This window comes from Babylonia areolata, chromosome 2 (assembly GCF_041734735.1).
Source record: "Babylonia areolata isolate BAREFJ2019XMU chromosome 2, ASM4173473v1, whole genome shotgun sequence".
Classification (NCBI taxonomy): domain Eukaryota; kingdom Metazoa; phylum Mollusca; class Gastropoda; order Neogastropoda; family Buccinidae; genus Babylonia; species Babylonia areolata.
Window position 1 is genome coordinate 13,199,610 of NC_134877.1, and position 17,444 is coordinate 13,217,053.

The 17,444-nt window shown below is 41.5% G+C and overlaps 1 protein-coding gene across 2 annotated transcripts in view; it reads right to left on the bottom strand.

Moving 5' to 3' along the window:
• LOC143297934 (protein boule-like) overlaps positions 1 to 17,444 on the bottom strand; it is a 118,422-nt gene that overhangs the window by 64,940 nt on the left and 36,038 nt on the right. The window contains exon 5 of one of the 2 annotated variants that reach the window (XM_076610543.1): positions 1,819 to 1,879. In XM_076610543.1, the coding sequence (XP_076466658.1) occupies positions 1,819 to 1,879 (61 nt within the window). The remainder of the gene's footprint in view (positions 1 to 1,818; positions 1,880 to 17,444) is intronic. The other variant, XM_076610551.1, reaches the window with a different exon arrangement.

Below are 17,444 nucleotides of genomic sequence, written 5' to 3' on the forward strand. Positions count from 1 at the left end.
TGCTCAACAAGGAGCTTTGGAGTTTGTTGAACGACGACTGACAATTATGGTGAACTGTTCATAGGGTTTTTGCGAGATCTTGTTCAAGTCCATCCCACTGAGGAAGAAAGTGATTTAGGCATGGACTTAGATACTGCTGCAGTTAGCCAACAGTGACAGCAAAAAGACTGCCTGACCTCCCACACTGAAACTGGCAGGACGACCTACACAGTGTGCAAGCTGTTGATTTTACTGACAATGCTGGGATTGTGCACAATCTGCCTGTTGGAGCCAGTCCCATTGTTTTTTTTCTTTTCTTTTTGGAGAAAAGTCAGTCAATGTCTAGGTCACTCAGTATGATCAGCTTCTATAAAATTCTCTTGCAGAAATCTTCAGAACTGTCATTCAGATTACGCTATGACTTTTGACAGTCATCAAACTCATCCTGCAACTTTGAAACTTCTAAACTTTTGTAAAACTGAACCAAATAAGTAATATAATTCATTGAACTGTGCAGAATACCAATAAATATCAGAGCAATCAAGACCAACTCACTAACAGTCATGATTTCGCAGGTCCGGCAATCTATTCACATTCAAGTATCAACTTCACTCTTTTTGTCTGCCAAACTCGGTCTCTGTAGTTATTAGTCTTGCAAATTTAAAAATTCAAAACTTTGTCAAAATTCAGGCAAATCTAGCTCTGAAAAATGCGAAATGCACGGCAGTAAGTGCTGAAAATGAGGTTGCTACTCTACATGTAAACAACAATGGCTGCACCCATTTAGCTGGTGGTACCAGGCGTTTTCGTGTGTGACACAGCAAGCCGGTACCAGTGTTTTTTAGGAATAAGGGTTTAAATAAGAAATGAGAAAGAATTCCAATAATAAATCAAGTAAAATCAAATTCAGTCCTTTACTTCTTACGCATGTTTGTGGTTTAATTTTACTTTATGTTCTCTGCAGAGTTCAGTGTACATTTCTCACAACAGTGTTAGACTTAAAACTTAAGTCTTTCACTTCCTTTGTTTAGCACCTTGTTGAAATTTGCAAACAGCACAGTCTAAGATGTGACATAAAACCAGCATTTTGCTGTTGAGGTGATCAATATCCATTCTATTTCCCTTGGTGTTCATCAATGCATTCTACGAGAGAATGCCCTCTCAAGTGGTACTGATGTCAAAATGACCAATGCTTGCCAGTCTGCTGTATCAAGAAACTGCTATTTGAAGTGCCTGATGACTGGAGTGCATATGGCCTGCAGCCTTCTGTCTCAACTGTTGCCGAGCAGGAACTTGAAGTGGAGAAGCACAAGAAACCAGAGACGCAACACCAGACACTGTATCATCTGCCCTGCAGTGATAGTGTTACTGCCGAGTCAGCGACCTTGTAGATTAAGAAATTAAAACTTGTCAGGGGAAAACAGTGTGCATCCTTGGAATATACAGTACTGAAAAAATGGTAGTCCTTTTCAAATTTTTGCTTTAGTACTTTATGGCAAATAGTCCTTTTCAAATTTTTTGCTTTAGTGCACATAATGGGAAACACTGGGAAAATAACGATTTCTATCAATTTATAAGCCAAGTTTGGTGCTGGCTAAGTATTTCCAGAGGAAATGCATTCTTAACTGTTTACAGCTAATGAAAGGACAGAGGGACGGACACACACAACCAGAACACATTACATAGACATGTGTTTGAACCCACACAGGTCACTGCGTAAGACTCCATTGTGTGTAAACACATTCGCAAGCCAGAAACATGGATTCAACTCGACAGTAATGCAAAAATCACACATCAATATCAATCATTCCATTCTTAGCTAAATCTAAATTATAATACCTCTTTTTTGATGATCCTGTCAGCATCCTCCTGGTTTTCGAAGGTCACAAATCCGTATCTGCTAACATTCAAACCAAATAATAATATTTATAGCAGAGCTAATTACAAAGGCCATCTCCAAGCTTTAATACAAAATGAAGGCTATACATACAGATGAAACTGACAAAGCTGAAAACATTTTAGTGGGAACTAAAATAGCAAAGAAACGCTGGTAAAACAAATCAAAGCATAAGTAAGAATTGTGCACAGGAGCAGTCTTTACATCTCTATAAATCAAATTAAGATTATCTTTGAAATCAGCAAGTCCATCAGAACACATGACCAATTTATCAAGGAGTAGCTAAAATTTTGCTCTTCTCGTACAGCCTGGTTACTGTTAATACAAGTGAACCCTTTAAGTATAGATAGTCATATGGCCTACATGACGGGTTAAACTGTCACTTGGCCTTGCCCAATTTTCCATCAGCCAGAGACAGAAGCAGCATCACGATTTATCAAACACAGAAAAATATCCATCAATTACACACAAACATAAACACCAACCTCATATGGGCTTGTCAGTGTGAACATTTTAAAGAAATCAAAGCAAACAAGCAGACTACAAGGCTCAAGTCATGCTCAAGCAAATTATTGGCTGCTTATGATCACCCAGATTATACTGCAGATACTGCTTTTCTGAGTTTGATACAGAAGTAACAGATGAAGCAAAGTGCTGAACCACTGTGTAGCATGGGGGCATGGTCTAGCGTAGGCATGGAGTGGGGTAAAGTAGCATGGGGGCATGGTCTAGCGTAGGCATGGAGTGGGGGAAAGGCTATCACAACCAAGAACTCTCAAGTCTGTAGCTCTGTAAGAACAAGATGATTTTGAAAGAGGGAGTGGAGGGGGGACTGAGACGAGGAAGGGGAGTTAGGACTTTAGCACACAGTTTGTGCCAAAATGTGGTTAGTCTGGCCAGATTTGGTTGTTATTCTTCGTTTGGTGGGTTTTGCTTGCATGCCTCTGTTGTTACTTTTATTGTAACATTTACAATATCCTCAGTATCGATTTCAGAGGTCCGGCGTTTGATTCAGGATTTCGGAGGTCCAGCGATCGATTCACATTCAAGTGACCAACTTCACTCTCATTGTTGGCAAAACTCAGCTGATATCTAGGTCACTCAGTTCAATCGATTTTTACAAGATTCTCATGCAAAAATCATTAAAACGGTTCAAAGCCATCTTCAGAATTGGCGTTCAGATTATGCTAAAGCTCTCGGCAATCATCAAACTTGTCTTGCAACTTTAAAAATTCATAACTTAGTCAAAATTCAAGCAAATCGGACTCTGAAAAGTGCAAAATACATGACAGGAAGTACCAAAAAGGAGGCTGAGAATCTCGTGAGAGTCTCGTTTATGTAAACAACAATGGCTGCGCCCATAGTAAGCACGTTTAGATGGTGGTACCAGGCAGGTTCGTGTGTTACACTGCAAGCCAATATTGGGCGGGTTAGGTGTATAATGGTTAACTATTCAATGAAGCATTTTGCAGAAGATACTAGATGATTATGAAGACCTGAAAGTAGGTGGCGGCAGTGAAAATTTAAATACTCATTACAATGACTGAAATGTGATTTTTAACAAACAACATGACAATATAAGAAAAACAAAAAAAAGAGTAAGTGAATATCTTGATTGGTTCTGAAGATATTCCATTTTAAAGATGTGATGATGCGTACATGCTGTTAATACTTAATATTTTCACATTTTCACAGTCATACTGTACTGTCCATGAGGGTACTGTAATGAAAACTCATATACTTCTAAAAACTATATGATAATGGCATACTGCACAAGAAAAAAATAACACTTCACCAGCAAAGAAACTGGAAAATATGCCTGTCAAAGTAGGGGGAAATAGAAAATCAAGACATGTCAATCTGCACAGAATAGCAACTTTGAAGGTCTACAGCACTGGAAAAAATAGACAGTTGCATTTCATAATAAAATATCTTGCAGAATACATCACAAAAAGTGCACTGAATTTTTTTCAGGCAGGATAATTGACTGAATTTTAAGTATCAGAGTCTCAGACTTTGAAAAATCTTCAATTTGACCAGCGGAAAAAAGACTTTATTGGGGTAGCATGCTGAAAAGATGAATATTTCAGTAACTGTCACAAGTAGGACCTGGAAATTTTGTGTGTGTATGAAGAGAAATGTCAGCTTTCAAAATAAATTAAAATCAACCTTAAAACTTCCATCTAAAGTTGGCAGAAAAGGAATGATACCCGATTTTCTCATAAATAAGGGTGCACGTTGTGGCTGAGACTTCTTCAAAATTTTTGTTTTTGAAAAAATATTGAAGTTACAGCCACAATAAGTTATCAGTGGTCTTGGCTGATCAGCTTCTGCAAAATTACTGCAAATTTTTAAACAAATGCAACTTGAGAGCATTATACAGAATGGGTAGGTTGATGGGGCATTCCACGACAAAGGTTCCCAGGAGGGAGCAAATATTACTTAAGTTGCTAGCAAAAATGACAAATATATGAATCTGTTTTCTTTCAGCTCTCTAGCTTTTTCTTCCATCCATGAACCCAGTCATGCATTTCATTGTAGAAGAACCACAATAAATAAGAAATAAAAGGTGGATGATGCATCTTTATTTCTTCACAAAATGGCATTCGATTCACAAGAGAGAAAATGCACACCAAAAAATCTCTTTTTTGGCACTCGCAGGTTTCCTGGCATCAGCAATAACATGCTGCTCGCTACCTGAGCTGTTCATACTGGCCTTTTTGGATCATTGAATAGGTCTTGCATGCCCTGCCATGAGCAGCCCTTTCTGCAACATGTTAGATACACAGATCAGCTCATAAGAAAAAACAAATGTTATATTCAATTTAAAACATACAACCAGAAACAGAGCTCTCCGTTTAATATATGTTTAGGATTTTGTCAATTTCGGTGTGTTTTGAGTGGGAGGAAAACACTGTGATAACAGAATTATAAAATGGCATACTAACAGGTAAGTATTCATTCAACAGCAACACAAAATTCACTGCACTGAACTATTTGGCTGCATTTACCTTTCACACAATAACTCAAATTGCAGCAACAACTTATGCTTTGACAACTGAGGCTGATGTTTTGGGGGTCTATCCTTTCCAGTTGCTGACAAGAGCTTTGCCATCTACATGTACTGTTCAACTTATGTGTCTTTGTTGCATGCGATTATTTACTCAAATATTTCCACTTCAGGGTACTACATTTCATGATTGAGATGAATGTATTACTAAATGTCTTAGGTATATATGATTACTAAATATTGAATATTTTATTGTTAATATGCACATCATACTTAGTATCTTATTCTTTGATATAAAAAAAATATATTTTGTGTACTCACCTTTACTTGTGTGTGTATGTGAGAATGCATGTCTTAGATATATATATATATATATATATATATATATATATATCAAAGTGAATATTTCATTCACAATATGTGCATGGTATTTAGCATTTTATCATTTCATGAATTATCCCTTTGTTTTCTGTTTCATGCAGTCGAGATGCACAGCATATCATGGGTTACATGAACACACACACACACACTATACTCTTAATTGCTGGATCCCAGATAGCGTTATATAGTTGACAATCTGATGTGCAGCTTAGGCTATGGGTATTATTGTACTGATTTTCTTTTTACTAATTTTAGTTTGTTAAAAATTGGTGTTAATTTTTTTTTTTAAGAAACAGGATGTTGACTGCACTGTTCAAATTAATCATACATCTCTTCACATTACACTTTTTTCATACTCAGACATACATACACATACTCACAAGCATACTTGTGCAAATGCAAACTTGCTCTCTCTCTCTCTCTCTCTCTCTCTCTCTCACACACACACACACACACACGCACACACACCTACTCCACTGACAGGAAAGAAATGGGGAAGGGGATGACTGGAGGGAGGAGGTGGTGGGTTATATCACTGCCAGCAGTCAGGGATTCTAAGCGGGAGCAAGTGGTCAGTGATTTGGCTCAGTGCCAAGTTTGCCGCAACCATTGACAACCCCCTCTCCTCTCCTTACCATTGGTGGGAGATTCTCAGAGACAAGTGAGGGAAATGATTATACAACTCTCAGCAGATTATTAAAGTGAAGTTTGCAGAGGAGAGAGGGGGAGGTGGGGGGAGGGGGGAACAGGGGGTTAGTATGAATTGGTGTTTTCTTTTTCTTTTTGGAATGTGAGAGCATAGTATCTGTATATATTAATATAAAGTTTCACAGCTATCGAAGCAGAATGCAACTAGAATATCAGACTTTTGTGTGATGTTGAATGAAATGCTCATTTTATTGAAAAAGAAACCACATTACAATTTTTTTTACTCACTTATTTAACACTCACCGAGTCTGTAGCAGACGACGTTAATGCTGTCCCGAGCACTTCCGGTTTTAGACCCAGGTAATATTTTGCTTACTAAAGCAAAAATCAATCAAATATTAGTAACTGGAATTTATGGGCTCCGTTTTAACATGTCCATTTTTCATTCTGTATCAATAGTTTTTGTGTGTTTTACCCAGAAAAAAATAAATCATGTTCCGATTGAAACACAGTGTCACGTTATGAAAACACTGATGAAATAGATCCAAGCTGCTCAGTTAATGACATCGATCAAAATCCTGATTCAAAGAATTTCAGTGCATGAAAGTGCTAAAGACATTCATTTTCAAAAATAATATAAAACTGACCGATGAAACTTAATATTTTCTAGAGAAACAATGCCATTTTTGTGTTAGATGAAGTGCCGCTCTCCTGTGTCGAATGCTGATTGGGCCGACGCAACTGACGAAGAGGGGTACCTGCTTTTGAATCGCTTGAGCAAATTGCTCATGGATCAAAAATCTTAGTTTCGGGTACCATTGAAATCAGCAGAAAATGCTCGTTACCGCTCATACAGTATCACGTAGGGTCAGATTTCATTTTCGAACTGCGCGAGGCGTTGAAAGATAGCCGAAAAATTCCCGTAACTTTACGCTCAGATCTAACTACCCTACTTCGCCGAAGGCTTGGAAAAAAACACACGGAAGTTCTCCTTGAACTTTCGCCTTTCACGGCTCCCAGTTTTTCGAACAGTAACCAATGAATGGAAAACAACGGATGCGATTTTTTCCACTATGTGGTTGAAACTGTGTCGCGCTCAGAAAGACGCCGGCCGCCATTGAACAAGGATCGCTATTTCGCGTTACAGTACACTTCTTTTTCTTCCATTCGCGAACTCGTTCACGCATTGCATAAAGCAAACACAATAAAAATTAAAAATATGGATGATAAATAATTATTTCAGTTGGATAGTTTTTCACAAAATGAAATCAAATTTGAGAAAATGCACTTCAAAATGAGTCAATTTTTTAGGCATTCATAGGTTTCCCGGCATCGGCCATGGGGGCTGCCGCTACCTACTGAAAGATACATTTCTCTAAGCTTGGAGGGGAAGTGACTTTGCTTACGACATTCAAAGATACTCTATGAAATGATGTTACAGTCCCAGGGTATGCAAGTAACACAGAAGGAACACCAGGATGGGCTGGGAAGAGGGGCCCTGAGGGTCGTGGGGGGCTATGGGTGTAAAAAATTTTCTTCAGATAGCATTATTCCTGATCTCATTTTAAAGACCTTGCTCAGCTGAATAGAGATCACTTTATTTCACCAAAATAGCTTTTAGAATGATGAAACTGACCATTTTGCTATTTTGCCATGGGAGAATTTCAGAAAAGTTTTTATTTTAGAGCTCAATAAAGAAAACTATTAGTTTGTATAGCTGTGAAAAAAACTGGCATAATTACTATATACAAAATATTATTTTCCTTAGTTTTTAGCCTTCTGTCTTGCTTAGTAAACATGCAGTGATCCTGTAACATCAGAGATTAGTCCAAAATCTCAAAATGACACGTAAAACGACCAATTTCAGTTAACTTCACTTGGCTGTAACTTTGGTTCTAATATAGACAGAATCATAATGTTTGTTGTGGCGTGTTTGTTTTGACTTGCAGTTTTAATCTAAGCTTGTTGTAGAGTTGTTTCAACAGACATTTCTTTTTTCAAAAAAAGGGCTGCCGGTACCTATCTTAACACTCACTGAGAAACTACAACACCGTCTATTCAATTTCACTTCTCTGTTCCTTCAAGTTACTCGAGTATCTTCTTAAAAACATTCATATGCAGTAAATGAGTCGATAATTATTGAAGAAATTCTTTAAATTTGGCGGTAAAGAAGACACTGCCACCGTGTCAAGCTCTGCAACATGTTTTATCAAGATCTGTGCAGACCAGCGCAGACAAGGTTGACTTAATTCCCTGAAACGGTTGATTCAAATTTTCTTTAATATTTTAATTTGGTTTTCACAAAGAATGTTCCTATGCAGTAAACATATCAATAATGTAGTTAGTGTAACTGTGCATGTGTTCTGTCAAGAATTTGTATTTCTTTGTTTTTAATTGCGAACAAGAAAAACAAGGTCATAGTGCCGTAACCCCTAGGCTGACCATATGACGAGGTAACTCATCATCACAAGCACATATGCTACCTTACCAGAATGACGAGATAACTCGTCATTGAAATATTCTGACTTCTCCCTGGTTTGCATTCAGTTCATTGACAAAAATACTGCTTGTTTCAGCTTGGGGAATCTTTCTAGATTCTATTCATAGCTAGAAACCCTATCTACATCATGAGGCAGTCCTTTATTTGAACGTTTTGGTTGGGTTACTGTCGCAGTGTTTGCCTGGCTCCTTTCCTTGCTCGCTCAACAAAATTTCGGACTGATGCCATGCTAAAGACATAAATCAACCAAGAACCAAAGAACTAAATCAACCAAGATTGCTTTCTTGAACTGATGCTCAGAAAGAATTGAAGCCTAAATTTGAAGGACGATTTGATAGAAAAGGGGAGCAATCAAGAAAGTGGCCAATATACGACCATAAGCAAGTGATGCCGGCTGTACAGCAGTAGCAGACAACAGAAAGTGACCGGATTATTAGGACACAGTGTGAGCTATTTTCTTGGCACTCAGCCAACATGGTCTGATGAGAACTGGATAAAGTGACCGTGTGAGAGGGGTGAAGAGGAGGAGTGGAGACTGAAGGGGCGTGGCCTCACATCCGTATCACTTAGAAAAGTCAATGCATTGTGTATTTATCCTTTTTTTTTTTCCCTTTTTTTAAAATTTTTTTTATTGTGGTTGTTCTAGTATTATTTTGTGTGTGGAGATATCCATCTGTCCAGAATATATATTTTAGTGCAAATTACCGGACTGATGTTTGTAATGAACAAGTTGGAAATGTGACAAAAAACAAAACACCGATTTCAAAACAGCATGTCACTAAAAATCTATAAAATGGAAAAACATCATGTGTTTTGTATTGTTTTTTCATTCACCTCTAAGAAAGGTATACCTTTGTGGGTCTTTCTAAAAAGCACAAAATTTTTGGAAAATTTATATGGTTTTTTTTTTGGAAAAAACCCTGGCAAATAGGTTTCACTTAAATCTTCACTTAAATCTTATTTTCCTGGCAGCGAAAGGATTGACACACACTGCCTGCATTCAGGCAGTTGCAAAGGGGGGATGTAGCCTTTTCGGAATCCAGATTCAACATCAACAAAATATTAATAATTCGGAAATACAGCTAAATACGAGACGTTCAACCTGTTATTGATATGACAGATTTTTTTTCCCCTACTATGTGCTACCAAAGTATTTCCAGAGAAAATGGCAATGTTAAAAATTTGCCACAGACACACAAACAACCACACACCGTGTTATAACATAAACTCACTTTGTTTACACAAGTGAGTCAACAAAATTGCTGGATGTGACAGTGGGTGCTCAGACATCCCCTTATGTCTCTCCGAGTTCTCTGGTTGTTTTCAGCTGGCTGTTCTCTCATCTGCTGCTCAGAATGGTCACAAAAGCTTCTTTTACTAGCTCACAGCCAATGAGGTTTTCCATTGACTCTCTGCTATCACCACTATCCTCATCAATGACCTCATTAGCTCATTAGCCTTTTGTGACTATGAAGGTAACACTGGAAAATGCCATCATCCCCCAGCATGCTTAAAACCTTATGAACATATTACTATTAGAGACAAAGCAGCAGACAAAAGTTATGAAGTACTGACAAAAACCCCTACCCATTCAGTCATAGCGTTCCTATGTGTGACGCATTTTCACAGGCAAGTACAGTCAAAACCATTAGTTTCCAGGAGAAAATGAGAAAAACCTTTTCTAGATATTGCCCATGCCAGCATTTAATCTTATTACATGCCATTAAAAATTTGCAGCAGAAAAGAAATATAACATTTTTGTGAACCTGCCATCACTTTGTCAAATCACCTCTTATTCAGCCACAATGGCTGCCATGTTTAAAAGGTCATGAAGGAAATAAATTCCGAGATGTCATTATCAACTTCCACCTGCCCTCCTTCATTTGTATTTGTTTAATGTAATACACAATGTCTCCAAGTCTACATTTGATAACAGCTGATAGTTGGTGTCCCATGTATGGGACACACTGCTAATATTGGTTGAACCAACAATAGTTCTACCCACCCTGTGGAGTACTAAAGCACTTTTACAATTATGTGAAGTTATTAACCATTGTACACCTAACCCACCGAATGTCAACTTGCAGTGTAACACCCGAATCTGCGCAGTACCGCCGTCTGAACACGTGCTTACTATGGACGCAGCCATTGTTTACATAAATGAGACTCTCGTGAGATTCACAGCCTCATTTGCGGCACTTCCTGCCATGCATTTTGCACTTTTCAGAGTCCGATTTGCTTGAATTTTGACAAAGTTTTGAATTTTAAAGATGCAAGATGAGTTTGATGATTGCTGAGAGCTTTTTAGCGTAATCTGAACGCCGATTCTGAAGATGACTTTGAACCGTTGTCATGATTTTTGCATGAGAATCTTGTAAAAATCAATTATCTGAGTGACCTAGATATCGCCTGACCAAGTTTTGCCTACAATGAGAGTGAAGTTGGTCACTTGAATGTGATTCAATCGCTGGACCTCCGAAATCCTGAATAACGCAGGACCTCCGTAATCGATATTGTCAGTGAGTTAGTCTTGATTTCACTGATATTTATTGGCATTCTGCACGATCTTCCTGATTGTGCTAGAGCCATGGAATTACTGATTTGGTAAAGTTCTGCCAAAGTTTAGAAGTTTCAAAGTTGCAAGATGAGTTCGATGACTCAATTGTAGTAGCGTAATCCGAACGACTATTCTGAACATGATTTCTGCGTGAGAATTTTGTAAAAGTCGATCGTACTGAGTGACCTAGACATCCACTGACTGGTTTTACCAATATTGAGAGTGGAGTTGGTACTTGAGTGTGAATCAATCACCAGACTTCAGAAATCGTGAATCATCAGACCTCCTAAATAATAAATCGATCCCCAGACCGTCAGAATCGATACTGTCAGTCGTTGATTGCACTGATACTTACTGGCATTCTGCACAATCTTCCTGATTTTGCCAGTTAAATGTATTATATTTTTCTTTTCATTATGGAGAAATTACATGTGATGTAGGTTTGTTGTTTGTTTTGTTTGTTTGCTGTTGTTTTTCTCCCGATCATCATAGAAAAACACACCATCCCTCAAAATGAAAAGAACATAAAAATCAGCATGTTCATTGTTGGAATTCAAATTGAGTAAGAAAAAGAAAAGAAGATGCGTTAGAAGTCACTGCAGACCAGGTAAACTTATTTCAAAGAAAATCATACTGTAATTAAAAGATTTTTTTTCTTCGAAGTTGACAATCAAATTTGATTTTTTTTTTTTTTTTTTTTTTTTTAAATACAAAGCAACATGAGCCTATGTCTATAACAGGAATAGAATAGAATAGATCATGTCTTTATTACCAAGTGTACCGGAGTCACAAGGAATATTGGGGGGGGGGGGGGGGGGATAGTACATAAGATACGAACATAAATCGAAAATCATACAAACACAGATACAGTAGAAATTAGGATACATACAAGTGCATATCAATATGAAAACTTGTGCATATTCATGCATGCACGCAATGCACACACACACACTGCACACACATGCGCGCGCACGCACGCACGCATGTTTGAACAAGGGCTGATGACTAGATATTCAGGTAGATGGTTGTACAATGGTTGCACAATTCTATTTATCACACTGGATTTGTTCGAGAGAGAGGGCACTGACTGCTTTGGGGGAAAAGCTACTGGCAAAGCGACTGGTTTTCATCCTTATGCTCTGTACCGTCAACCAGAGGGGAGCATCTCGAAAATCCCAAAAGCTGGATGTGATTCGTCCTGGCTGATTGATTTTGCTTTTTTGAGTAGCCGCTTATATGTCTTCTAGAGAAGGTATATCATCTAGAAGGTATATCAGTATATACTGGGTCAGGTCAGGTCATTAGATCTGCTACTGGTAACCTGTAATCCAGTACAACCTGTTCAGGGTCGGGTTGCCGGCGACTAAACCGGCACTCCCACCGCTCCCTTCCGGGACTGGTGAGGCGGGTGGCTAGACACCCTTATGGAGATCCATAAAAGGGCGTTGGCTCAGGAGAGCCACCGACGGCCATCTAGCTCCACCATGCTGTGTGCATGCCACACGCAGGTGGACCCCGGGGTGTGTCTACCCATGCATGCGAAGTCTGGATCCGGCAGAATCTACGGAAGAAACCTATCGGTTCAACGGAGAGGAAGGCGGTTACAGCAACGCACTGTGGAGTGCAGAGAGCAAGATGAGACACCGAAAGGATATCTTGGTCATCCACTGCACCTGTGCTCATCCTCCAGTCGTCTCGACTTAGTCTTGCACTGGAAATTGGTGGACCCGGACGAGAGAGTGAGGTCGACGTTGCGCAACTCTTCACTTTAAACAAACTCATCACGCAAGTCATCAGTCATCCAAAATGACCTTTCATCCTTCATCATTTCATCACCCCCAAGTCCTGTGGCGACAGGCGAGCGACGAAACGACAGGTGTGGGTACACTGGCAGTCGCAGCCGCAGACCTGCACGCAGGCGGCTCAGGCCATAGGGTCGTTCTTCGTCGACAGCAGCGATGGAGCTCGGCAGCCGTCTGAGCGTCTGAGCAGCCCTCTTTAGGAATGCACTGCTCACCTCCCTGGCATGAGGAAGGGGCTAGAAAAGGTGCCCTACAAATTGCCTGCTCCATATCACCCAGGCCAGCATACCGCAGCTGGCGGGGACCCTACATCAGCGGTCGAAACAACAAGAAAGAAAAGAAAAAAACGAGGATCGTTCCTCTCACCATTGGTACTTGGAACATAAGGACTCTCCTGGACAGAGATAACGCGGACAGACCCCAAAGGAGAACGGCACTAGTTGCATCCGAACTCGCCAGATACAACATTGACATCGCAGCCTTGAGTGAGACTTGGCTTGCAGGCGAAGGCGAGCTCTGTGAACAGGGATCTGGTTACACCTTCTTCTGGAGTGGACGAGGAAGCGAAGAGCGACGTGAGGCTGGCACTGGTTTTGCAGTAAAAACAGCACTTGTCAGCAAGCTAGCTGGAATCCCAAAGGGAGTCAAGATAGGCTTATGACCATGAAACTCCCACTGGCATCTGGCCAGAAGCACCTCACCATTGTCAGTGCCTACGCCCCAACCATGACCAACCCGGATGAAGTGAAGGCGAAGTTCTACGAGGACCTTCACTCTGTCATTGCTGCTATCCCTAAAGCAGACAAGCTCATCATTCTTGGGGACTTCAATGCTAGAGTTGGCTCTGACTACATCTCCTGGGATGGAGTGATTGGAAAGCACGGTGTGGGCCACTGCAACCCAAATGGATTGCTTTTGCTTCAGACCTGTGCAGAGCACGAACTGCTGATAACCAACACAGTTTTCTGCCTCCCTACCCGTAACAGGACGTCATGGATGCACCCTCGCTCAAAGCATTGGCATCTCATCGATTATGTCATCGTCAGGAAAAGGGATAGGCAAGATGTACGTGTAACAAAGACCATGTGCGGCGCCGAGTGTTGGACAGACCATCGCCTTGTAGTCTCGAAGCTGAATATTCAAATCCAGCCCAAGAGACGCCCCCTAGGCCAGAAGGCTCCAAAACGGCTCAACATCGCTAAGCTGAAAAACACCACCATCAAACAGTCCTTTGTGGAGCTGCTGGAAGATCGTCTGGAATCCGCCTCTCTGGACAACCAGAATGTGGAGTCTGACTGGAGGACCCTGCGTGAGCTGATCTATAGTACAGCTTCAGAGACCCTGGGACCCATGACCAGAAAGCACAAAGACTGGTTTGATGAAAACTGTGATGAAATCAAGCAGCTTCTGGATGAGAAACACTGCCTGCATCAAGCCTACCTGAGCAACCCAAAGTCCACATCAAAAAAGGATGCGTACGATGCCATCCGCAGGACTGTTCAGCAAAAGTTACGCCAGATGCAGGATAAGTGGCTGAGTGACAAAGCTGATGAGATCCAGGGATATGCTGACAGGCACGATATGAAGAGGTTCTATGATGCCTTAAAAGAAGTCTACGGCCCCACATCCTCAGGATCATCCCCCCTCCTCAGTGCAGATGGGAATACCTTGATCACAGAGAAGGAGAAAATTCTCGAACGCTGGGCTGAGCACTTCAACAGTGTCTTAAATCGCCCTTCCTCCATAAATGATGAAGCCATAGACCGTCTCCCACAAGTCCCCATCAACGAAGCACTGGACGATCCGCCAACACCTCTTGAGACCCAGAAAGCAATCCGTCTGCTATCCAGTGGCAAAGCACCTGGCTCAGACTCCATACCAGCAGAGGTCTACAAGGATGGGGGCACTGTGCTGACTGAGAAGCTCCATCAGCTGTACTCACTCATGTGGAAAGAAGAGATGATCCCCCAGGATTTCAAAGATGCATCTATCATTCACTTGTACAAGCGAAAGGGGAACCGGCAAGCCTGTGATAACATCGGGGCATTTCCTTGCTCTCCATCGCAGGCAAGATACTTGCCAGGATCCTACTAAACCGCCTCACAGCACACCTTGACCAAGGTCATTTGCCTGAGAGCCAATGTGGATTCCGGAAAGAGCGTGGAACCACCGACATGGTGTTTGCTGCAAGGCAGCTGCAAGAGAAATGTCAGGAGCAAAATGCTGATCTGTTCTCCACCTATGTCGACCTCACTAAGGCCTTCAACACCGTGAGTAGAGAGGGACTGTGGAAGATCATGGCCAAGTACAGGATGCCCTCGGAAATTTATTTCCTTGGTCAGCCAATTCCAAGAAGGCATGCAGGCTCGAGTCCAGGACAAAGGCGAAACATCTGCTCCTTTTGCTGTCACAAATGGTGTCAAGCAAGGCTGCGTCCTGGCTCCAACGCTGTTCAGCCTCATGTTCTCTGCAATGCTTACTGATGCCTTCAGATATGGCGATGTTGGAATCAGCCTAAAGTACCGAACAGATGGCAAGTTGTTTAACCTCAGAAGGCTTCAAGCAAAAACGAAGGTCATGACAGACATCATCAGAGACTTCTTGTTTGCTGATGATTGTGCCCTCAACGCTGAATCTGAAACTGACATGCAACTCAGCGTCGACAAGTTTGCCACTGCCAGCAGGAACTTCGGCCTTACCATCAGCACGAGGAAAACTGAAGTTCTCCATCAGCCAGCCCCAGGGAAACCCTACGTTGAGCCCAACATCACAGTCAACGGTCAGAGACTCAGTGCGGTAGAGCGGTTCACATACCTTGGCAGCACACTCACGAAATGCGACCATCGACAATGAAGTGAACGTCAGGATTGCAAGAGCAAGCGCAACTTTTGGTAGACTCAATGCAAATGTCTGGAACAGAAGAGGCATTAGTCTTGAGACCAAGCTAAAGGTCTACAGAGCAGTAGTTCTCCCCACAGTACTGTACGCCTGCGAAACTTGGACAGTGTACCAACGACATGCCAAGAAGCTGAACCACTTCCACACAACATGCCTCAGGAAGCTACTGAACATCAAGTGGCAAGGCAAGACCCCAGACACAGAGGTGCTCGCAAAAGCCACCCTTCCCAGCATCTTCACCATCCTGATGCAGTCCCAGCTTCGCTGGGCTGGACACGTGGCGCGCATGCCAGACCATCGGCTGCCCAAAAGGCTCTTCTATGGCGAGCTGCAACAAGGGAAGAGATCACACGGAGGTCAGAAGAAGCGCTTCAGAGATACTCTGAAAGTCTCTCTGAAAGCGTTTGATATCAACCCTGACTCCTGGGAGGAATCTGCAGTGGACCGTGACAAATGGCGCACTGCTGTGCACAAAGGCGCCAAGTTGTGCGAGGCCAACAGGACTGCTGCAGCTGTTCAGAAGAGGCAGGCCAGAAAGTCACGGGCAAACAAGCTCCCTGACAATGGTATGCCTGTCTTTGTCTGCCCCAACTGTCAACGAACATTTCTTGCGCAGATTGGACTATTCAGCCATCTGCGCATTCACAGATAGATTCATGAGCATCCTCCCCCCCACCCCACCACCACCCTCCCCCCATCCCCCAGCTGGATGACAACGATGGTCATCATCGATCTAGATGGACACACACCCACCCACCCATCAGCCCAATAATCTTGGTGGCAGTTTTTACAATTCTGTTGAAGGCTGCAACTTCTGCCTTGGAAATGTTTCCGTACCAAACAGTAATAGGAAAGGTTAGCACACTTTCAATGACTGCTCAGTAGAAATCAACCATGATTTCTTTTTTTAATTCCGAGCTTTCTGAGACGCCGAAGAAAGTACAGGCGCTGTTGTGCTTTAACAATTTTTTTCCGTATTTTTCTCCCATTTCAAATCGTTGGAAATGATCCATCTGAGAAATTTAAAGTCGCTGATGATCTCTGCTGATGATCTCTACTCGCTTGTCTTCAAATGACAAGTGGTAAGGGGTCAGATCTGGTCTTCCTGAAATCTAGAATTAATTCTTTGGTTTTTGGTAAGTTGAGTTCTTAGTTGTTTTGATCACACCAGCTGAGAAGTTCATGTACTTCTTCCCTATATTTTGAGTTATCACTGTTCGTAATCATCACTTTTAAAGTTGTATCATTGGCAAACTCGACCATGGTGTTACATTCATTTTGAGTTGCACAGTCATGTGTGAATAGTGAGTACAACAGTGTGGGGTGCCTATGTTGAGAATGTATGTGGAAGAAGTGAGGTCACCAACTTAACAACTTGCGGTCTGCATCTCAGAAAATTTAGGATGCATGCACAAATTGATTCAGGCAGCGAGAGGTCTTTCAGTTTAAAATATAGTTTTGATGGCACTATTGTGTTGAACACAGAGCTGTAGTCAATGAAAAGGATCCTGGCATAGCTGTTAGGATTTTCAAGATGTCTGAGGACATGGTAGAGACCTATGCCAATGGCATCTTCAACTGACCCGTTAGCTCTATAGGCGAACTAAAAGGGATCAAAAGATGGAGGAACGCAGGTTTTTAGGAATTGCAGAATTAAGCGTTCAAATGTTTTCATTACAACTGATGTTAACCTCTTGACTGCGCTGTTGACGTACGGTGTACGTCATGAAATGTCGCTCAGCAATGCTGTATTGACGTGCGCCGTACGTCAT